The sequence below is a fragment of the Corvus kubaryi genome, unplaced genomic scaffold, assembly GCF_017639235.1.
Source record: "Corvus kubaryi isolate FWS band 111438036 unplaced genomic scaffold, C.kubaryi_AGA036_p1.0 37308, whole genome shotgun sequence".
Lineage (NCBI taxonomy): Eukaryota > Metazoa > Chordata > Aves > Passeriformes > Corvidae > Corvus > Corvus kubaryi.
This window is the reverse complement of record NW_024581096.1, coordinates 2,718,728-2,740,919: the sequence shown is the minus strand read 5'-3', so window position 1 is coordinate 2,740,919 and position 22,192 is coordinate 2,718,728. Positions and strand designations below refer to the sequence as shown.

At 37.2% G+C, this 22,192-nt stretch overlaps 1 protein-coding gene across 2 annotated transcripts in view; it reads left to right on the top strand.

The window, feature by feature from the left end:
• Positions 1 to 20,494, top strand: part of LOC121664741 (regulator of G protein signaling 7 binding protein) — a 31,976-nt gene extending 11,482 nt beyond the window's left edge. The window contains exons 2-6 of one of the 2 annotated variants that reach the window (XM_042028265.1): positions 9,987 to 10,160; positions 11,581 to 11,711; positions 15,999 to 16,146; positions 17,428 to 17,498; positions 19,466 to 20,494. In XM_042028265.1, coding sequence (XP_041884199.1) covers positions 10,120 to 10,160; positions 11,581 to 11,711; positions 15,999 to 16,146; positions 17,428 to 17,498; positions 19,466 to 19,557 — 483 coding nt within the window. In that variant the 5' untranslated portion in view covers positions 9,987 to 10,119 and the 3' untranslated portion in view covers positions 19,558 to 20,494. The remainder of the gene's footprint in view (positions 1 to 9,986; positions 10,161 to 11,580; positions 11,712 to 15,998; positions 16,147 to 17,427; positions 17,499 to 19,465) is intronic. The other variant, XM_042028264.1, reaches the window with a different exon arrangement.
• Positions 20,495 to 22,192: the final 1,698 nt, after the last annotated feature.

The window sequence follows — 22,192 nt, the reverse complement described above, 5'->3', positions numbered from 1 at the left end:
TCTCTTCTCTTCTCTTCTCTTCTCTTCTCTTCTCTTCTCTTCTCTTCATGAGCAGCATTCCACTATAGTTAGATTTTAAAGGGTGGTTTCTCGAAGTCTAACTCATTAATAATGGAGTATTCCAGACATATGTAAGACTATTTATCTGTAGCAATGGTTGAAACAACCAATCTGTTTTACATTCTTATTTTGAGGTATACAAACCTTTACGTGAGAAGTTTAAGTGAAGGAAAACAACATACGTTACCAAACAGATATGGGGACTGAATTACATTGGTGGGGCCTCTTTAGAAATGCTGCAGAATCAGAGCTGACCTTTTGCAGAAAATTCAGTGTTTCTGCCAGCAGTCTCTAACTTTATGCCCTTCTCTTGCCCCGTTTTGTCTTTTCAGAAGATATGCTCTCATTGTTGGACATAAAATGCTTTTCTCACCTCTACTGTGCAAGTCATTTTCTCAGGGAGTAAACAGCCAGAGGATCCAGCAGTTAGGTATATTTCTAGAAATGAACTGTGAGGATTTTGAAAAGCCCACAGAACTTAATGTGGACTCTGTTTTGACAGTTGCTGTTACCTTCACTTCACTCCAGATTTTCTCATTCCCTTTTCTCCTTTGTCATCCCTTTTTTCAGTGTTTCTGTTTCTTGTTTTTTTTCCCTCATAGCCTGTCTCCACTCAGTAATGAAATTAATATCTGATTTGCTACTGTCACATTAACTGTTTGGGAACTCCTCATGGCAAAGTCTTGAATGTATGTATGACAAGCCCACTGGAATCCACTGTCCTTTAGATCTGCGGCATTAAACATGATGAACAAAAATAATAATTTTTTCAAACCTCTATGTTTCGAGAAAATTCTGAAAACTCTGATTCAGTCCCTGACCGATGTTTCAGATGAATTACTTATTAAATAGGGGTACCAGTTCTTACTATCTCTGAAAAATACTTAGTAATTTTACATCATATTTCAGTCTTTCAAGGGAAAGCATTGTTCTCAAATACTCTGTTTTATATTGCTATAGTTTTTATCTAAATAATGCATGTTAATACTGCATTTTTATCATACTGTTTTCATAATTTATTTCTTTTGAAATTGATTTTTAAATGTCAGTTTGCTGGAATTCTAAGCCCTAACATGTAACAGCATGTAGCAACTCCTGTTGCTATGTCTTGTCATGTCATGTCAGAAGCGGAATCAGTTAATAAGCTCTTCTGAGCAAAAACCTGAGTGTTACTAGCTTATGTCAGTAAGTAGTGCTTCACAAGGGGATCTAGAGCTAAACTTTAGAAGGTATTTATAGACAGAAGTGTGGCTGATCATGAGCCTTTCATGTCATGCTGCTTCTATGCCCACAACAATTAGGGGTGCCAGAGAAGCCTGCATGGTTCAAAATTAATGTTAGACCAATCCAAAATAACTTTTTCATTGCAGTATTTCTGAAAAAATAATGTACGGAAACTTCATACCTACCTTCACAGATGTAAATAGAAGTTGCACTTGTGTTTATCTGTAACCAAGACAGCCAAGAAGTGTGCCTTTGTGTCCCCATTAGGCCAACTGTTTTGAGATCTGTTTCAATAGCATATTTCAGTATTTCTCTTCTATAGGTTTCTAATGAAACACAGCTAAAGCTAAGAATTTAATGACAAGTTTTTAGTGCTCCTTTCCTGGTCATTTTCCTAAATACTGTTTGATTAAGAAATCCCACATAGCTGCAATTTGATAGGAACTCTGCTTGTCTTCATTCTGGTTAGCTTGGCTTATATTGTTCTCAGAAAATTACTTCTGATTCTCACTGAATCTTATAGAGCCAGTCTATGTTAAGAATATGTTCATATATCTTAAGAGAAGTGAAAACATGAGATAATGAAGTTACACGCATTAGAAAGGCTTCAGCATGAGCTCTTAGAATTCCACATGTGCTGGGATTTTGCTTCTGATTTCTTACCTCTTTTTTTTAAGTTTTGGACTGAAAATTGCAAGTTAATGGAAATGTTTTTACTAATGCTCAGTATTTCTCCACATTCTGTAACACTGCTCTCTAGTTAGAAAGGACCATTTTGGTTCTGTGCCCCTCACTGAAACCAGCCAATGGCATTGCCAGGTAAATTGTGCAGGGCCATGCAATTAAGAGCATGTCCTTCTCACGCCCCACATTTGGTCATGCTCTTTCAAGCGCTGCACTTCCTGCATAGTCAGCTAAGAAAAGACTTCACACTTACTGTGATCTGCATGGTACATGGAGGTTTGCTCTAGTGAGAGGTCGAGTATCAAAGGGTAACTACTCTTAGCAGCATCATCAGTACCTTGCAAGATCAGTCTCCAGCTATGGGAGATACCAGTTCTGTCAGGCCTACACTGGAAAAATTCCAACCAATTTCAACAAGGTGTACAAAATCTGTTGTAATTTTTCTAATTGCTTTATCGTTCTGTTTCTGAGCAATTAGTTAAATATTTGAAACCATTATCTGGGCATTAAGATTTCACCTTGACACAGCATTAAAAGAAGCATTCCTTAATCCAGAATCTTTCCAGTATTACCAGTTAAATGCTGTTTAAATTCATGTTTTAAAATTTAACATATACCAAAGTGTTGGCTGTTAATGCATAGAATTTTCTCCTTGATGGGTACATTTCTAGATCTACATTTACATTTTCCACATAATTTTTAACTGTCAGAGAAATAATATACTGAATTATTTGTATATTAACATAGAAGGTCTTATTTTCTCTTATGTTCCATTTTTTATCTTGCTGTTCTTATTTTTCATAAGAGTACTTTCATCATGAACATTTCCTGGCAGCAGATCTGGTGTAAGAATTCAAATACCGACATATTAAATTCTGTGCTCAAAGTTGTTGAAGAAACTGCTTCCCATTTCAGAAGAAAACAAGTTTGCATTTATTGTTTGAGCAAAGAAAAGCTGACACATCATATCTCTGTCTATCAGGGCAAGACAGATCATTGCAAATGTAGTGTTGGTAACCTTGGCAGTACGGCAAATGGTTGAGTGGCAAAATACTTAAAAGTGCCATGTTTATACAGCAGCCTCCAATTATTTCCAACAGCTCTGGAGTTGTTACTGTGGTGAAACAGCACTATCCACCCTTATGCGTTTACAAGCCCTTCCAAAAAAAACCCCAACACCAACAAAGCAGCATTTGGTACTTGGGAATAGTATGACAACTGCAACCACAGTATGTAAGGCTGAGCAGGATGAGGCTGTGTGCTGAGGAAGCAGTCCCTTCATGCAGGGTGAAGAGCCCCAGTGCACCAAAGTCGTGGACATTCCAAAGTCTGGGCATTTAATTTAACTGCAGACCTACCCAAAGTAGTGGGTACAGACTTTTGCAGTTCATTTTGCATCATTCAAGACTCAGAAATTAGTAGTACGTCTGTGCAGCTGCTAATACATGATACTGAATGGCTAAGAAAAACTTGATGGAAAAATCCTTGTTTCCCAAGCAGAAAAAAAGGCTTTGCAAAGAGGGAAAAGAACAAAAGTAACACCAGTTCACAAAGTCAAGTGGAGACCAAAGCAGGATTAAGAAATCTGAAGTGAAAAAATTGCGGAGTTCTTTTTGCTAGAATACTGCTTCCTGAACACATTTTATCAACAGATGGTTTTAAAAATTTCTTTTTCCTTATGTGAATTTAAATTCAGGAAGCTAATCTATTTCTTTTTTCTTTTTTTTTTTTTTTGACACATTCAAGTTTTCTCAGTCTCTCAGCTGTGATTTTTAACTACTCTTACAGATTTGGTTTGTGAATTATCTGGTGGCGCTGTGTGAGATTCTTTTACTGATTCTATAACAATTTTTCATTTGGGATACTTTCATATGGAGGTATTTGAACATATGATTTTTTAAAAAGATAAAAAATACTCTGAGGCGTAAGCGTGACATATTCAGAGCACTCCTAGAAGCATTTGATACCTAGAGAATCCCAAACACTGCCTTATTCTGAGCAACCTAGTACTATCTACTGGATGTGCTGTTTTCTTTCCAGTTTAGAATTGCAGCAGTCACAGTGTTTGACCAATAGACAAAAAAAAAATTTATGAAAATATATAGATCTTTTCAGTAATTGCTAATGCAATATAGCTCTTACCCAGATCACAGTGAAACTTACGGAACATCTTCACTTTAAGTAGTCCTGGTAGCAAGGTGGTTTGTAATAATTTGAGGAAAAGCAAATACCATGTTCCTTGCGTTTTCATTCTAACCACTCTTCACAACTGCTCTGGTTTTCCCATTTTGGAATATGGAAAACCAGATACCTGAGTTACAAACAGATAGCAGGTATCCAGATCACGCTAATGCTTTAAGGAATGCCTTTTAGGAAAAAAAAGAAATTGAAATTTATATTCAAGGAAAGTACTAACAGAAATGAAATGGAAAAAGGAAGTGTTACAAACCTAAGGAATCAGCTGGTTTAGTGTCCTGTGAATGGTCAACAGCAGATGGCATCACTTGCCTGCAGCAGAGTTCCTTCTAAATCCAGTATGTTTGTAGTTCATTGTGACTGAGATCCTACAGCATCAAATACCTAAAGCATTTACCTCTCCTTCAGGCTCTCTGGAAAGTTTGACCGTATTTGTCCACACAAATAAGAACCAATTTCGAAAATGACCACACATCAGATACTAGTTTTCATAAAATTTCTGTACAACTGTTTATCAAAGGAACTGCACGAGAGTGTAGGTACGAATCCATTTATGTTTTGCGGATTTTAGAAAGGTAGAGTTTAAAAATTATTTGTTAATGAATAGTGAGTGATTAAGGGACATTTTAAAGAACACAGAAGCTTAACTAAAATCAAAGGGCAAATCTGCAGGCAGCATGACTTTTAGCTGCCTGCAGTGAAGTTAAGAGAGGCTGGGCTTGAGCCTGTCAGATGGCACAAATTTATCTGTGCTTTCTCCACATTTTTATCAAATTCATTTGAGAACTTGTCAATGCTGACAAGGCAGGGTTCTGAATAGGAACTCCTTTGATAAGCTTAAGAGTTACTGTATATACACCTAATCTCACTGTCTCCTTGGTTAGCACAGATCCTTTCTGGAAGGTCTGTGTCATGGTTTGGATTTATCTGTTCTTTGGTATCATATAATTTGGGGCTGTGAGATGTTTTGTTCAGCTGAGACTAGAGCTAAGCAAGGCTGACTTGAGGGCTCAAAGTTTTTTTTCATCTAACCGGACACCACCTTCTCAACAGGGAGTCTGATAACCTGCACAGAGAAAGGCCCTGTTCAGCTTATGTTTGGCTAGTGCAGAAGTCTCCTGAATTTCCCTAAAGTAGAGGCAAGGGACAGACAGCTGAAGGAAGAAGGAACAACGGGCTTGGAGTTGATTTCTGCAAAGGTGTGGTGGTCAAGCCCTGCATTTTTTTTTTTTTTTTTCTTTTTTAAAACTTAGAAGAACTTAAAAGCGTAGTTGGAGACACATGCAATTTCATTTGGAATTCTGAGTATTTAGAATTAAATACTGAGTATTCAGTATTTAATTCTGTAGAATTAAATTCTGAGTATTTAGAATTAAAATCCTGCTGGGGATTTTAATCTTAGCTAAAGTGGTGGCTTCTTTTGAGCGAACAGCCAAACTCCCACCCAATTGCTTGCTCATGCACTCCTCAGCAGGACATGGGGAGAAGACAGGAAGAACAGGAACGAGAAAGATTGGGTGGAAATAGAGACATTGACTGACTGTAGAGCAGCCTTGACTTGGGAATGATTACCCTAATCTATTGCCAATTAAAATAAAAATAATTACTAATGTAGGTAGTGGGAAAAGACACATACTAAGCTAGCACCTTTTCTACCTCTTTTCCATGCTCAACTTCACTCCAGGCTCCTGTACCTACCCCCACCCTCCTGAGAGGTGCAGGTGGGATGGCAGTGGGGGGTTCCAGTCCTTACCAATCTGCTTTGTTTCTCCTTCCTCCTCACACTTTTCCTCAGCTCTAGTGTGGGCTTCTGCACAGGCAGCAGTCCTGTCAGGAAAATCTGCTCTAGCTTAGGCTCTCCACAGGTGGCAGTTCCTTCAAAAACACCCATCTGCTCTGGTGTTCTCTGTGGGCTGCAGGGAAGATCTGCTCTGCCGTGGAGAACCTCCTCCTTTCTCTTACCCTGATATTCCCTGTCTTGTTTCCTACTCCTTTTGTTCCCTCTCTCTCCCTGTGGCTATTTTTGCCCTTTTTAAAAATAAGTTTTTGTTCAGCAGATGAACTCAGCTGTGTCCTGCCAAGGAGTCCTTGCAGAGCTGCAGGAACTGTCTGTGTCCAGCACAGGGAAGCCCCCCACCTCATCCCACAAGGGGCACCCTGTTGCCACCATCACTACCAAAACCTTGCAAATGCACCCAACACACCTACTATTACCTAGAGTGGAGTAAGTTTCCTTTCAGTGCTGTTTTACTCATATACAAGAAGATACACTGAGTGATTTGTAATTGGGTTTGTCCTCTAGTGGAACAGATTGGATAGTGCTCTCGTAGTTTACTTCTTGCCCATTCTTCAGTTCAGCCATTAAAACTCACTTCTGAGGGAAGAAGTCTAGAAAATTCTGGTCTGTGACTCCGATAGTTTCAAAACTATGTTTTTCAAAAAAAAAAAATGTTATAGTTGTATCTAAATTGTTCTAGCCTGGAAATACCTAAAATGTTATCAACCTTGGAGTTAGCAATGTCTCTACAATATGAGTCACTGCACTATGGTTTTGTTCTGCTGGTTGTATCATATACTCAGATTGACTCCATCAGTCTTACTAGAGTTATCGGAAATTTACACTGATCTAACAAAACTAAACCTGTTCACATGTCTTCTGTTATTGAGAGCGCTGTTGTAACTGCTTCAAAACAACAATCTGATTTAATAAGAACAGCATTGCAGTCATTTATGGATCTGCTAGAAGGAACAAGCCCTGCTTTTTTCCTGTCTGGACATGGGTATGGCATAGCAATTGTATCACAGTATTGCATAGAGAACAAAAAACCAATACATGGCACTGAAGCTGACAGCAGTTTGTGTGCATTTTTTAAAAAACAGCCCCAGCAAATGGAAGGAACACAAATAAGAACATTTTTCCAGGAACTGTTTAGAAGAAAACGTCTTTGTTGGACAACTTTTCTACCTGTATTCAAAATAAATCAGCCAGTCTTTTGTTGCCTTCAAAGATCTATGGCTGCATGGTGAAGAAATAAATGATCTGTTTAAGATACAAAAGCAAAGGCAGGTTTAGTAGGCTGTTGCACCTGAGCCATAATCAGAGGGACTTCTTGTACTTAGTATATAAGGGGATTGTCACCCTTTTCATCCCAACAGAAGCACCATTATGTCTGAGGTAATTTTTGTTCTTCATCTTTTTCATCTTTCTACTGCTTTGTATTTCTCAACCATGGTGTTTCAGATACTGACTTAAAATACAATCTACAGGGTAATATTTGTGGACAGTGATTTTTCACAGCTCATCATGCCAACTTACATTATTTTTCAAGGGAAGTACATATATGGAGCATAAGACAGAATGTGATTATTTAATTTTCACTTTTGGCTTGGCAAATGTTTATTTTCCTTTGGCTTTTGAAAACAAACAATCTTCGTTATATGTCTAGATAGTTCTTTCAGCTTATAATATTTTGGAACTATTAATACTTTCCCTTAGAGTTAAGCATAGAACTTGTCAAAACAATGCTTTTACAAGAAGGTTTATCAAACTGTTCATATAGCTTAGCTACTCTTTTAACCAGAGGTAGTACATCTGTTTATGTTTTTTAATGTTGTTGAAAGTACAAATAAATTCTGTTCTGTTGTAAATGTGTGACTAAATTTTTTAAGTTAAATTGAGAATTAGACCATAATAATTTTTCAGTTTTAGTAGTCTTAAGTTTCACTAATTTCAGTGCAACTGTGAATGCTGGGCACCTGTGGGAATTCAGGAAAACCTCAAGGTGTTTCTCAATTGTAACCAACACTTTGGCAGTACAATAAAATCATCTGTCAGCTATTTTGGAGGAAAAAAAATTTTTTTTAAGGAATTTTTATTCTTTTCCTTCGCATTTAAGGAGGAGCATTTTAGTCATGTTTATTAATGTATCTTGAAATAATTACCAAAATAACTGCGTTCACCTCTCTTAAAGATACCGAGTACTATATGGTTGGTGTAAGAGCTCCCTCTATAGGTTTTATTGTAAATCTCAATCTTAGGAAAATACAAAGGAAAGTAAATTCCACTTCTTGTCTGTGCCTTTTAAACATACTCAGTTGAACAACATTACATGATTTTTAAAAAGTAGGATTTTATGGAAAGAAAGACATCGATTTTAACAGTAGTTAAACCATGAGAATGTAATAGATTTACTATAGATTTTATAGACTTAAGTTTATTTTTACAAAAAATTATACTTTTAATAGCAGCCGGATAAACTGCGTAACTTAAGCTACTGTTTTGTATAGGACTAACGCAGCATTTTCACTTTTGTAACTACATTTTATACAGCCAACAATGAGGTGCTGGTCTGTGTCTCTTGGGCGGGTGCTCAGTGCTGTGCTAGCTCTCATATATCCAGCTACACATAAGCTATTAAATAGCTCTGTTGCAAACACCATTTAGCACAGCATTGTGTAAGATTGTGTTATATGAGATTTCTCTTGAATAACTTAATGGTCTTCATAAAAAAATCAGCTAGACTAATTGAACAGCTGACTTGGGGGAAATATTAGGAGTTTGCATGAACTTTCCTTGTAGATAAATATTATCTTGGTATATAACTATTAAATAATATTTAATATTAATTAATAATAAACTTATCATAACCAGCATTCTGAAATTTATGTCTATACTAGTCCCAGTTAAGCATTTCTCATGGTATGGCATTGAACACACAGAAATAGAAAAACTGATAACACTTTAAAAGGAAATGTTAAGCCCTCTACACAGAATTCAGGGATTATAAAAGAAATCTTTGTGCGCATTCACATCAGAGCATTTGGCTTTCAGAGATGAAAATGAAGCCTATATACATGCATAGAAGGAAATTGGTTGCAAACTAATGGAATTGTTGTGGTCATTATTGCAATTAAACACTAATTAAATAGTTTGAGACAATCAGTGAGGGTACTGGGCTGGAAATAATTCTCATTGTATAAACCTTGTACAATATTTTTCTTCGATACCACTGCTGTTACTCTGGATTTGCAAATGAGAGAAAAATTTTGCCTATAGTCCAATTACATATGTTCCATATTCTTGAGAAAACAAGAATGGGCCAGAACATGCATATGTTATTGATGTTTCTACTTCTTACTCTCATGCTGTTCATAAATACAGTTTGCAAAAAACCACAGAGATTTATGGCTGCAAAAAAAGTCAATTAAAATGCCTATTATTATGAATACTCTCCCAGCTTATTTGTAAATAGGAAGCCACTAATAAATCTGTATTGGTCCATGAGTTAAGCATCTTATATATAATTGCTGCCTTCCTAGTCTGCACAGTTAAAAATTCTGTCACTAAGAGCAAAAATGTTTTTTAAAAAGTTTTCACCAAGTTTGTTTCATAGAAATTTAATAGCTGTATAAGGAAAACACTGTTTGCTTACACCTGTGTGCAGACCCTGAAATCTTTTTGTCAGTGACACCTACAAAGGAACGTGGTAAATTGTAAATAAACATGGCTAACAAAAGTCCTGCAATAGCCATGACTTTTGAGAACATCAGAAATACTGCAGAGAAAAGTAGAATTGGCATATTTCAGTTTTATCTAAATCTGCTACAAGGAAATTACCTTGTCACAACATAGTGACTGTTTCTCTCAGGGATAGACTTGTGGTTAAATAATCCTAGTTTTCAGAAGAGCTAGACAAATTCAGCTTGACTTACCTGAGAAAGAGGAGCAGAACTTCTCTTTCTGTTTCCCTATCAAAAGAGCTCTCATCATTGAGCAGAAAAAGGTCATCATTACCATCTCTGGTGGCTTAAATTTTTTGCAGGTTCCACTTTGCACAAGAACATGTATGGGGGAATCCCCTTCAGGTGGAATAGACAAGTCAGTGGCTTCAGGACAGAAGAAACCTTGGTCACAAAGAAATCTTCAGACATCTAGGAAACTTAAGCAGAAACTGAATGGGCCTGTGTGTGTATATTGGTGGGACTCCAGGACTTAGGTATTGCATGATAATAATAATAAATAAGCAATAGTTTGAAGACTTAAATTTTGGACCTGCATACTAAATATGGAAACCAAATGGATCTCTACACTCCTAAAGTTTTTTCTCTCAAAGTTTTTTTCAAAAAAACTGTGTGCTCATTGAGAAAAGGGCTGCCACAGTAATTGATGCACACATTGCGGGGTGGCGGGGGGGAGGCAGAATTGTGGTTGAACCCTTTTGTTCTGCACCATAGCTTTATTCTGTATGTATGATAAAATGCAGAAAGTATTGTGCATGATAATTTTTCAACAAATCAAGACTTCAGAAGTACAAAAGCAGATGTGGCTTAAGAGAAATGGTCATATTATAGTCTACCCAAAAGAAATAAAGCTCCTAGGATGGGCTGGTTTATTACGATGTGTTTGGTGTAGCTCCTGTAGTAACAGACCACAGCAATTGTAATTTATGCTCCAGTAATTTCCTGCCTCTTTGATGATGTCCACTTTGTAATGGCTTGGCAGGTGGAACCTATCGTCCTTTGTCTCTTGACTAAATCCAGCAAAATTTCTCTTCAATCTTTAGTCTTTTCCAACCTTTTGGGTTTTTTTTCTTTTTTAGCCTTTTATCTTGTTTAAGCATTCGTTTTTTGTACAATAATTTTTTTCATGACTGCACAGCTTACCACTACTGTGATTCCAGCCCACAAAAGTGATACTTAATGCCTGATTTTACAAGTAGGCATGAGAATTGGTTCCTGGGTGTGGGTAAATTATTTTCTTGGTGTCCTAAGCGATTAATTGGAGGTGTAGGATTTCAGTTTTTGTTTTCAGAATTGTTACTACTTTTCTGAAAAAAGTCTCATGCATCCAATTCTCCTGACAGTGCAGTTGATAACACTACTAATTTAAATACAGGGGGAAAACAAATTCAGGCAGAATGTATAGAACGAGTAGGCTAAACCTGACTTGTTTCTGATGAGAGTGTCTTCAAAGTAGGGTTGATTCTGCTTGATACAGGATTTGTAACCTGAACAGGGACTGTTAAAGTGGCCCTGTAATCTCCTGCATTTTTGTCAAGACCAAGGGTAACTGAGACTGGATGGCAAAAAAATGCTTCAATCTCAAAGAAAATACTAATCCAAAGCTTTTTTAAAGAGGGGAAAATATCTCCATCACTTGTTTACCTATTTTCTGAAAACATGCAGAGGAGACAATCAGGACATGCAGTCTTACCAAAGACAGCCCAAGTTTAGCAGTGTTAAGCCTAGAGTTTTACAGATCTAAAGAATGCTTTGTAAATACATTATCATAGAAAAATCTTAATAGTTTGTAAAGCAGATTGTGATGTGGTTGCTTGCAACAGTAAAGAAGTGGATTTTATGACCCTTACATCCTTCTAATCTCATTCCTAATTATATTCTTCTCTTTTATTCCAGCCCAGAAGATGGTGAAATTCATCCTGAAATCTGTAGACTATACATCCAGTTGCAGTGTTGCTTAGAAATGTACACAACAGAAATGCTAAAGTCCATATGTCTTCTAGGATCACTGCAGTTTCATCGGAAAGGTACTGAATGGCACAAACACACAGAGAGATGCTAGTTTTAGAAAAAGAACAATCTTTTGGGTCATGAAAGACAAAACACTGTTCTGGTTTTGGCTGGGGTGGAGTTAATTTTCTTCATAGTAGCTATCATGGAGCTACGTTTTGGATTTGCACTGGAAACAGTATTAATAACAGAGGAATATTTTAGTCATTGCTAAACCCACATGAGGTCAAGGCCTTTTCTGCTCTTCACCCTACCCCACCAGTGAGGATGCTGAGGGGGCACAAGGAGTTGGGAGAGCACACAACCAGGACAGCTGACCCCAGCTGACCCAGGGGATATCCCAGACCGTATGGCATCGTGCTCAGCATATAAAGAGAGGGGGGAGGATGAAGGAAGGGGAGGGCATCCAAAGTGATGGCATTTGTCTTCCCAAGTCATCATTACTCATGAGATAGCCTTGTTTTCCTGGGGATGGCTGAACACCTCCCTACACCCATTGGGAATGGTGAATAAATTCCTTGTTTTGCTTTGCTTGCATGCATGGCTTTCATTTTACTTACTAAACTGCCTGTACCTCAGCCCATGAGTTTTCACCCTTTCAGTAGTCTCCATCATCCCACCAGGGGCGAGTAAGTGAGCAGCTCTGTGGGACTTAATTGATGTCCGAGGTTAAACCACAACAAGCACCAAATTGTAAAACAAATTATATATTTCTGTAATAGGTTTTCAGTTACTAAAAAGGAGCTCTATTTCTGTTAATCACAATTCTTACAGAAGTGTGTCTTATCAGGTATGTATCACTAATGTCCTCACCATTAAAAAGTCTGATTCTTTTTAAAAAAGAGTATTCCCTTAAGTTTTGGCTGTCATTAATCAGACAAGTGGGCAAACTTAGTAATGTTATTAGATATATTTGTTGGGCAAGATATGTTATTAATAGTGTGGCTGTTACTATTCATTTTCTTAACTCATTGCTGTTTCCAGTAAATTGTTCTTATCTTAACCCACGAGCTTCACCTTTTGTGCCTCCAGTTCTCAACTCCATCCTGCCCCAACAGGAAAAAGGGAGGGGAAGAGGGAGAAAGAGAGAGAGAGAGAGAGTGGCCTATGGTTTGGGAGAGTGTCAGTGATAGCACTAAATTGGGAAGTGCCATTGCTAAAACACTGCCATAGCAAAAAATAGATAAATACGGTTTAAAAGATGCCTACCTTTATAAAAGCAGATACTAGATTTGGAAGGGAAATTTTGCTTCAGTGAAAATGCATCTCTGTAATCATTTCATACTTGATTAGCTGCCTACTGAAAGGAAGATGTAGAAATGCTGATGATTTACTGAACAGTTTACTTAGTAACCTCATTGCTCAGTGATGGCACACGCTGATTAGGGCTGTATTTGTGCTGATTGTAACTACTCTTTCCCCAGATAGTATCTCATCAATGAAAAACTGGGTAAAGACAAGACAACATTCTGTAATGAGCTGTAATAAAGGTCTCGTAATGAACCTTTTGAATTTCCTGTCATGCTAAAATATCCTGTAGTGTACTTTTCATATCTGGCTGTAGAATACTGCTAAAGCCAGGGATATTTTTATTATTAAAGTAAGAATGAGAGATTTATAACTGCTTAACTGAGCTTCTCAATTATTTTCTCAAGTTTGATCCTCAGCATTATTTAACTAAATTGATTTAATTTCATACTAAAAGCATTTTCTGCTTCTTAAAGTTAAAAAAAGCTGAATTGCTGGTGAGAAGAGGAAGAATACATCATTGCAACTAAAACTATTGAAAATCTTTCCACTGACTAAATTGAAAGTAAAATTTAGGGTTCGTATCCATTTTTGAAGTATCTATTACAGAAGATGGCCTTACCTGCCACTGTAAGGATGAGAAGATTTAAAAGCTTTTGTTTCCCTGTAGGCTCTTACCAGGGTAGAAATGTTAAGCCTAAACCATACATTATTCAAGCAAAGCCTGTATTATTAGATGACTCTTTAACTGCTTTCAAGTGACTGAGCAAATGATCTGAAATTCAAGAAAGGATTCATGAATTGCTCACAATATAACAGAATTACTGGTAAAGAGCTTTTTTCAGTTGAAAAGAAATCTGTGTTGTTCATTCTGGCAAATCTGCAAGAGCTTGTCTTTGTGCTAACAAAAAGAACATTATGGTCTCTGCTTCTGTCCTCAAGCTGAGAGAAAGAACCTTTACTATTATTTCATCTAATGCTTTTATTGTTTCTATTGAAGCACCTTTCACATCCCTGAAGGATGCATCCTGACAGCATGTCACCAAAGGTCAGGTCAGGGTTCCACCATAAAACTTTAAAATAACGGAACGATCCTCTACTACCCTGTTTCATCAGTAACACCTTGTGATATCAGTGGCAAATGGATGGTTTACCTGAAACATTTTAAATGAAAAAGTAATATGTGGAGATTTTAGTAACATTGTGTTATGAACTTCTTGCCGTGGGAAAAAATAAGGAAACTTATATGACTGAACGACGACAACTGTACCATATGAATCACCTTAAAATACCAGCATAAGCTGCAGTTAAGGACAAGAAAAATTTGAAACACCTACAGGGGTGATACAGAGTAAAACATGTAATCTGTGAAGCAGGCTTACTCTGCTGTTCCACAAGCAATTGAGTCACCATTCAGCATAACAGTTTGTAACCACCAGAAAGGTCTTGGTCTCTTTCTCTATGTCTCCCCTCCTTTATAATGCCTTCACTTCTTCCTCCTTTCCACTGCTTTTGGAAAAGGAGTGGTATGATCCTCCTTCTCTGGCACTTGCTCCTGAACTTGTAGGGTTTTTGACTGACCTTACTTAAACCACTTCATAAGAAAACATCACATTTTATTTTCCCTTTTGTTGGGGTAATCCTCTACCATTTCAATGGCTAAAGTGGATCACAGAAGGATTTGGCAAAGCACAAGTTAGCAATGGATGCCAGTAAGCAGCAAAGAAAGGATACAGGACATTCTTTTATAGAGGCTAAACTTGTTATGGTCAATTCATGCACTCTCTAGGATTCACAGTTAGGTAACTGTGGGCTTCCTACTGGCTTTAGAGAGTATTAAAACATTAAGCAAGTATCTTCTGTAGCATAGGCGACATCTGGTTTGAGACAGGTAGCTAAGAATAACTTGTTTTTCTTTTTTTCAAAGGAATAATTTACCAGAATGCAACTGTTTGGAGAACTTGCTCAAAAACATTATCTTATGATCCAGGAATTTCTAGATTTAAAAAACAAGGTTACCTACCTGATAGCTGGGATATGTATTTGTGATTGTGGAAGAGCAGTGTACCATGGTCTGCAGTCTTGATTTTAGCATCCTACAAAAATGGGCTGAATGACCACTGCTCTATTAGCTGGTCTTGCTCTTCATGTACTTTGTCAAACCTTACAGGAACTACACAGATTTGTCCTGATGTCAAAATTTTTCAAATTGCAAAAATGGTGAAATGAAAAAACATTTCCTACTCATCTTTTTGTACTGCTGGTTTGAATGTTGACATTTGTCTGGGATGCACTCCAGTGTGAATTTTCTTCTGTATTTGGTGCCAGAATTGTAGCTGCCACTACAGAAAAGAAATGCTACCAGGCAATCCAAAGGAGATTTGCAAGATTACCAAAATATCCTACCAATGGTTAGCTCTCTTGAGTGTTCCACTATTATGATCCAATCCTTTATCCTGTTCTCTTCCTCACAAAAGCCCTGGAAGATCTGTCATGAAGCCCCCCTTCAATTTCAATACTATTATATTTAATTTCCATACAGTGAGAATGAATTAGGTAGGTGTCAACACAGAAATTCAGAACATAATACATTTGGGCTGTGGGTGGTGCCAGCTTTATATTGCTGTTAAATCATAAAGTACAAAATTTCACATTTTTGTCTTTTGTTTTCCCTTGGTATTACTGTAGTACTAGGAGACATGAATTGCAGTATTCTTTAATGTCAAAATTTTGAAGTTGTTTCCAAAATGTATGTTGTAGTTTCCTCACCCTGTTCAGTTTTGTCTTCTGGCTTTTATTTTGTGTTGCATGAGAGCTAGTGGAGTTCAACTGAACCCCTTCAAATTGGTAAGAGAAATACATGGCAGCTCTCAGGTTTGTAGCTTGGTGTGGTCTGCTCTGCTTCTGAACAGTTCTTACTCAGAGTTTGCATTTAAGCAGTCTTTTCCTCCATTTGTATTGTGCAAGGTCAAGTTCAAAGCATGAATTAGATAATTTGAGTATCTATTTTAATCAATAAATAATAAGGATACATGTTTTGTTTAAATATTTTAAAGGAAAAGAACCTTGCGGCCCACCCAAGATCTTAGATACTAAAGTGGAGGAGAGTTCCGAAGTACCGATTTTAGAAGACACATCATTATCACCAACAGATATTCAACAGCATCTATGGCAGGTTTCCACAGATATTGAAAACACTGAAAGGTATGTGTAGCACTTCATTCCTAAACAAATTTCTTCCTAGAATTTATGTAGTCTCTTTTAATTTGACAACCAGTGTTACTCCTACGAAAAGTATAAGTAAAATAAATAACCTGTTACCTTTTCTGGTACATTTAACAGAGTTTCTGATTTTGTACCTGAAATCTGCCGGACTCCAGTTCTGCATTCCTAAATCAAAAACACAGAATCTAATTCATTTCAGTTAGTTCTGCCCATAGGTTTAAATTCGGAAGTTTTAGGAGGGGAGGGGAATGTAATCTGTAGGTCTGTTATAGTGGTGTTCTCTTACCCTCTTAACTATGCAGTTGAAAGAAAAAAATGAAACTGTTTACTAGAGAGTAATACTGATGGCCAATATTTCTTTGAAAAAAATACTATTTTGAGGCTTTGTATATTAAATTGCTGCAGAGATTAGAATTGTTGTCATGCTTATTTTCATAAAGCCAAGTTCTGTCCTACAGAGGCCATAATGTGGAGAATAAAACAGAGCAATTTTTTACTAATTGTGCTCCTGCATTTCTAAGAACCATTTTATGTGTAGATGAATTAAGCAAGACCATATTGGTTTTAAATCCTGAAAGCATTAAGACATTACAAGCCTATAGGTCTACCATCAATGTGTAAAACAGAAACCATTTTGAAACTTCTGGCCTCTTTCAAAACATATCAAAATATAATTAGCTTTTGGAGATGATGTGTTATTATCATATTTTCCATCATCTGCCTTTCAGAAAATCTAATGCCAGAGTCCTCCTAAGGCAGGTGAGACAGATAGCCTTGTTTTTAAAATTTTCATTTAATATGTAGTGTTAAGTATCATGGGTTAGTTGCATGTATTATAATTTTCTGCTGAACAGTGAAACACATTCATGGCACAAGCTACAAAATGCTGATAAGGGCTATGAAGTTGACATTAGTACTAGCTAATACTAATTTTAAGACACATTGTGTGTTCTGCCACTAGGATCACATTGTGCCCCCAAAGGCTTTTAATATGAAATATTCAAGTGCCAGAATAGATCATAAATTTGAACAAGGAAAAGCTAGTATCAGACTGTCATAAAAGTGCTCCCCTGTTAATTTTATTGCCTTTTTTTTGGTATGCATCTTCTGATACATGTATGTAAACCAAATGCTTGCTGTGAATGGATTTTTGTATTTATTGCTCCACTGTTTTAGCATATAAAGCTATACTGTGAGCTACTCCCCATGCAGTCTTCAACTGTTGTTCCATTGTATCTTTTTAAACTGTTGTATCCACAGAGATATGAGAGAAATGAAAAACCTTTTAAGTAAACTCAGGGAGACTATGCCTTTACCACTGAAAAATCAAGGTAGGTTTTGAATTTCTTCATATAAGAAAAATTAAGATAATTAAAGGGTTTGCCTTCCTTTAGATACAAAAAAATCTAGGGTTCTTTAAGAGAGACTACAAAAAGAAAAATCTAGGCAAAATCTCTTCCCTGCTGATTCAGTGGAGCCAGAATCTAGTATGTGATCTTTGGCCTCTTGAGTTTCACATGAGGTATTGTGGAATTTTATAGATAGGGTATCTACACATAAAATAATGAACTTTTCCCGGTGATATGAAGGCAGAAGCACAACTACTTCCCAGTGTCAGGAGTCCTTCTTTCTCAAAGGTAATGAAGGTGCAAATTGCATAGACTATGACAGGGATCCTTCTGAGTGATGGGTTTGCTTCACCCCTACAAGGCTTGTAGCTTCTGTGACCTGACACTCACTCTGCAGAAAAGCTACTTGCTTTGAGTCTGCCATGAGCCTGCTTTTGCCATAGACAGCTATCAGGCACCCGATACAAATGCACAGGTGGGCAAGATCTCCATCCTATGCATGTATTTAGCAATGGGTCTTCATTTTGTTGTGTGCTAAATACTTCACATCTACAGGCACTCTCTTTGTTCATGAGAACAGCATTAAACAGATAATAATTTTTCTTTTTGATTTCTTCTTGATAATGGGTGTTCCTTAATGGGGTGCAGTCTTGGCGCAGTGGCAGCTGATGAAATATGCTGATTTTGTCCTAGATCTCATCCCGAGTAACTAAGCAGCCTAGCATTCATCGTAATATGCTAAGAGATGAATATAGAGTGAATGGATTCTTTATACAAGTAAGACTTCATGGCAGGATGGCTTGATGGAAAACTATGTTGAAAGGAAAAAGGGCATCACTTGTGATACAGACCATTGTAAAGACTGGAAGAGTGACAAAAAGTCTACGCCTAGTCTAGAAGAAAAGAGCATGCTGGAAATAAGGAAGGGAAAGACAAATTGGGGGGATATAAAGCACAGAGAAACTTGAATTCAGAGCAGAGATAAAAGTGTACAGAATTCTTCTTTGCTGCCTGGTGTCTACACTGCCCTTCAGCACTGACCAGAAAATCACTTACACCCTGTGCAGCAGGATAGGAAGCATCCCAGAGTTTTAAAACTCTGAGATGTGCCCCAGGATCAGGTAGTCATAATTATTATGGAGATGCTGTTAACCAGCACTGTAAGACTCTCAAATGCAAAATTTATTTATTTGCTCTGTGCTCTATGGGAGCTATTGATGCCTTTTCCTGGTCTTAAAATCAAGAGTCATACATGGTTAGAAGGGGAAAAGGGATTTTACCTTGGAATTTATTTTAAGGATCCTTAGGTGCACATGTCCAGTTCATATGCATCGAAATGCACCCCGCCAAGTCTGCCCCCAAAGATCAGGTATAATATTATAGGTTTTACTAATTAGCATATCTATCAAAGATTCCCCAATGAGAGGCTCAAGTGAGACCCCCTCCCCAAGGAGCCCTCCCCTGGATGGTTCTATCTTGGTTTACAGAATGTGTTCTAGAGAGGACCTTGGGGTCTGGGGCACACTGATCCCCAGCTACAAAGCTTCTAAAATGTTTAGTCTCTTAGCTTGACAAACAAGTCCAAGAATGTAGGCAAAAAGCACTAAGAATACAGAAGTTGTAAAAAGGTATAACAGGGGCATAAAAGAAAAGGCAAAAAATCTTCATGGCATCACTATCACGTCATAAAGAGTTGTCAGGCATTGGAATGACTGCCCAGGGAGGTGGTGGACATGTTGAAAGGACTGGACCTGGCACTTAGTGCTATGGTCTGGTTGATGTGGTGGTGATGAGTTAGAGGTTAGACTCAATCTTAGAGATCTTCTCCAACAAATGATTCTGTGATCACGTAGGTGCTGTTAGGACACGTAAATTATATAAACTCTTTCCTGTGTAATCTCTGCATATGTGTACATGCTTGTGTTAAAATGTGGGGGTTTTCATCACAGATGATAGCAGCCTCCTAAACTTGACTCCATATCCACTGGTAAGAAGACGGAAGCGAAGATTCTTTGGACTGTGTTGTCTTGTCTCAAGTTAGAAGATTAAGCACAGAAGCACCAAGGAAATCACAACTTTGATTAAACCACTATTATTTGACTACTGAGAAGATGAAGGTGGCTAATCTTGATTATAAAGTACATTTTCTACACTAGGCTATTCATTTTTGTCTTCTGGTCCATCCCCCTTTTCAAATAAGGGTTTTAATAGTTTTAAGTTACGGTGGTTCAAAAATGGCTGTGGAATAGATCTAGCATATTTAAATCTTTTTGAAGTATGTTTTGCATGCTTACTTTCAGTCACTCAAGACACATGAATTATGGTTCATAGATAATTTTAGAGGGTTTTTTTAAGTGTTTGAGCTGCAGCTAAAAGTTTGTGCATAGTACAGTACTCTTACTAGTATCATATTAAAATCATACTCAACAGTTTTTAAGTATAGGAAAAGAACATTTGATCATTCTCTCACAATCTTTAAACACAGGAAACTATTTAAGAGCAAAACTATTAAAGTTCTAAGACCTTCAAACAATATTGTAACAGAGTTTGTACAAAATCTCCAGTTGCTTTTCGTGCTCTCATTCATATTTAGTCTTCCACCGTATCTCAACTTCAAAGCTTTATAGAAAAATATCTTAATTTATGATACACAAACCATATATGAAAATAGTTAGGACTTGTAAATACAGAGAAATCATAATATCTACAAACTGTATAATGCATAGAAGCAACAGATTTCCTTTTAAGCCAATAGTGTATCTACAAGATTTTGGAAAAAATAAATAATTTATCAAAAGAAGGTGTATTAAAATAGACAATGTAAAACACAACATCAACCCATTTTGTTGCCAGTAGAATTCAAAGCATGGTGTCTGCATATCTCTAAGTACTGATCTAATAAGGCATGCCAGAATTATCTCAGACTGTAAGATATTAAACGTTTTACATTGTTAATAAAGTTTTTTATTTAAACTGAATGTTGTCGTGTTTCTAGTTGTATTGCCAGACTATGTATTTTTTTCTAATTTTGTTGTCCGGGTACTACAAAAATTCGTGATAATATTTCCATTTCAACAGGTATGTTTACAAAGATAAAAAAAAATGTATGACTGAATTCTTTAAATAGCACAGAAAAAGGTAACTTCAGTGTGTTTGAAGATTTCAGGTCATGAACTATTCTTAGGCATGCATACTCCTAAGCATCTAAAATGGGGAGATCCCTACACACACAAAACTCTGCTTCTCAGAGCAAACACATTTTTAAGAAGAATGGAATCGAAGTCCACAGCACGTTTTTTGAAGTTAATTCTTTAAAGTGTTCTGCACATTTCTCATGAACCTTGTGCTCGCTAATCAGAGCTGTTGTCCGTAAGAGGCAGCACCTACATGTTTTCATTGGAAGTCTTGACACTGAACCGTGCCATAAATCAAATCTCTCCTAATGGGAGAAGGTGTTTTAAAGTCTTTGCAAGGAGTTTGAGAGACAAACGGAGACTTTCCTGGAGTTTCACTGCTGCCAGATAGTTGTTTATTAAGTCTTATCAGAGAAACAGAGTCACTACCATGACCCAGGCATAACACAGAGCAGAGAATGCAGGAGAAAAGACCAATTATCAAGATTTACACAGCCTTTTAAAGATAATTTAACCAATGGTTACTAAAAACATACATATTTTCACTTTCCTACCAATTATTCAGTAACACAGCCAGGAACTGCAGAATTTTTTGTCCAGTCATCCCAAATTACTTTTACTGCATGTTATAAATAAAGTATGTAATTCGTGCTATTATGTATAAAACTGAAATGTAATAAGACCATGCAGAGACAGAGTTTCAAAATCCCTCCACCAGCCTGGCTGAGAGAAAAATTTCACAACACTAAAAGAAGTTCTCTCACAGATGTAATCAATAAGTGAGGATTCCACCCAGGTGGGGTTGGATCTTATCACTGGGACATTGACACCATGATGACTCCATCACCACCTTCTGATATCTACATCTCATCTGATAAGGAATCCGACATTCCAGGAACTAAAAATAACTGTTCCAGGAACCAGAGATGGCCCATTCATCATCAGAGATGGCCCATTCATCACCCAGGATGGACAATTCATCAGACCCAGGAAAGGCTTTGTGCAGCCCAACTTCGGGACAAGAAAACATCATGAATATGCTAAATTGCGAGAAAAATAGAATTAATTCGGACTCTACCCAAAAACTGTGTAAGAAGGGACCAGCCAAAGCAGCACTCGTGAACTTGGGAGATCTGATGCAGTAGAGGTCAGATCTATACGTGTTCACCCACCTCCGACCCCGGCTCAGTGCTGCTTTTCTTGATCGTGGCTTTTGAGACCGATATTTCGGTCGCATAATAAATGTTTTTTCTTTATAAATTTTGATTGGGCAATTCTGTTTATCTCACTGCAGAATATGGAGTAGTAGAAGAAGAAGAAGAAGGTTTGGAGAACAACAGTCCTCCATTTTGATGTATTTTGCTCTTCTCTATTTACTACAAAGAGAAGCCCAAAACCTCTAAATTTTTCACCCTGTGACAATCTTACATAGTAGTCTATCACCTGATTCACACCATTGTATTTTCTAGTTCTTGTCTGATCGTAGGCAGTTTTTTCCAAGGTTGGAGGTCAAAACAGTGTTGTTCAGGGGGGTAAAACCCC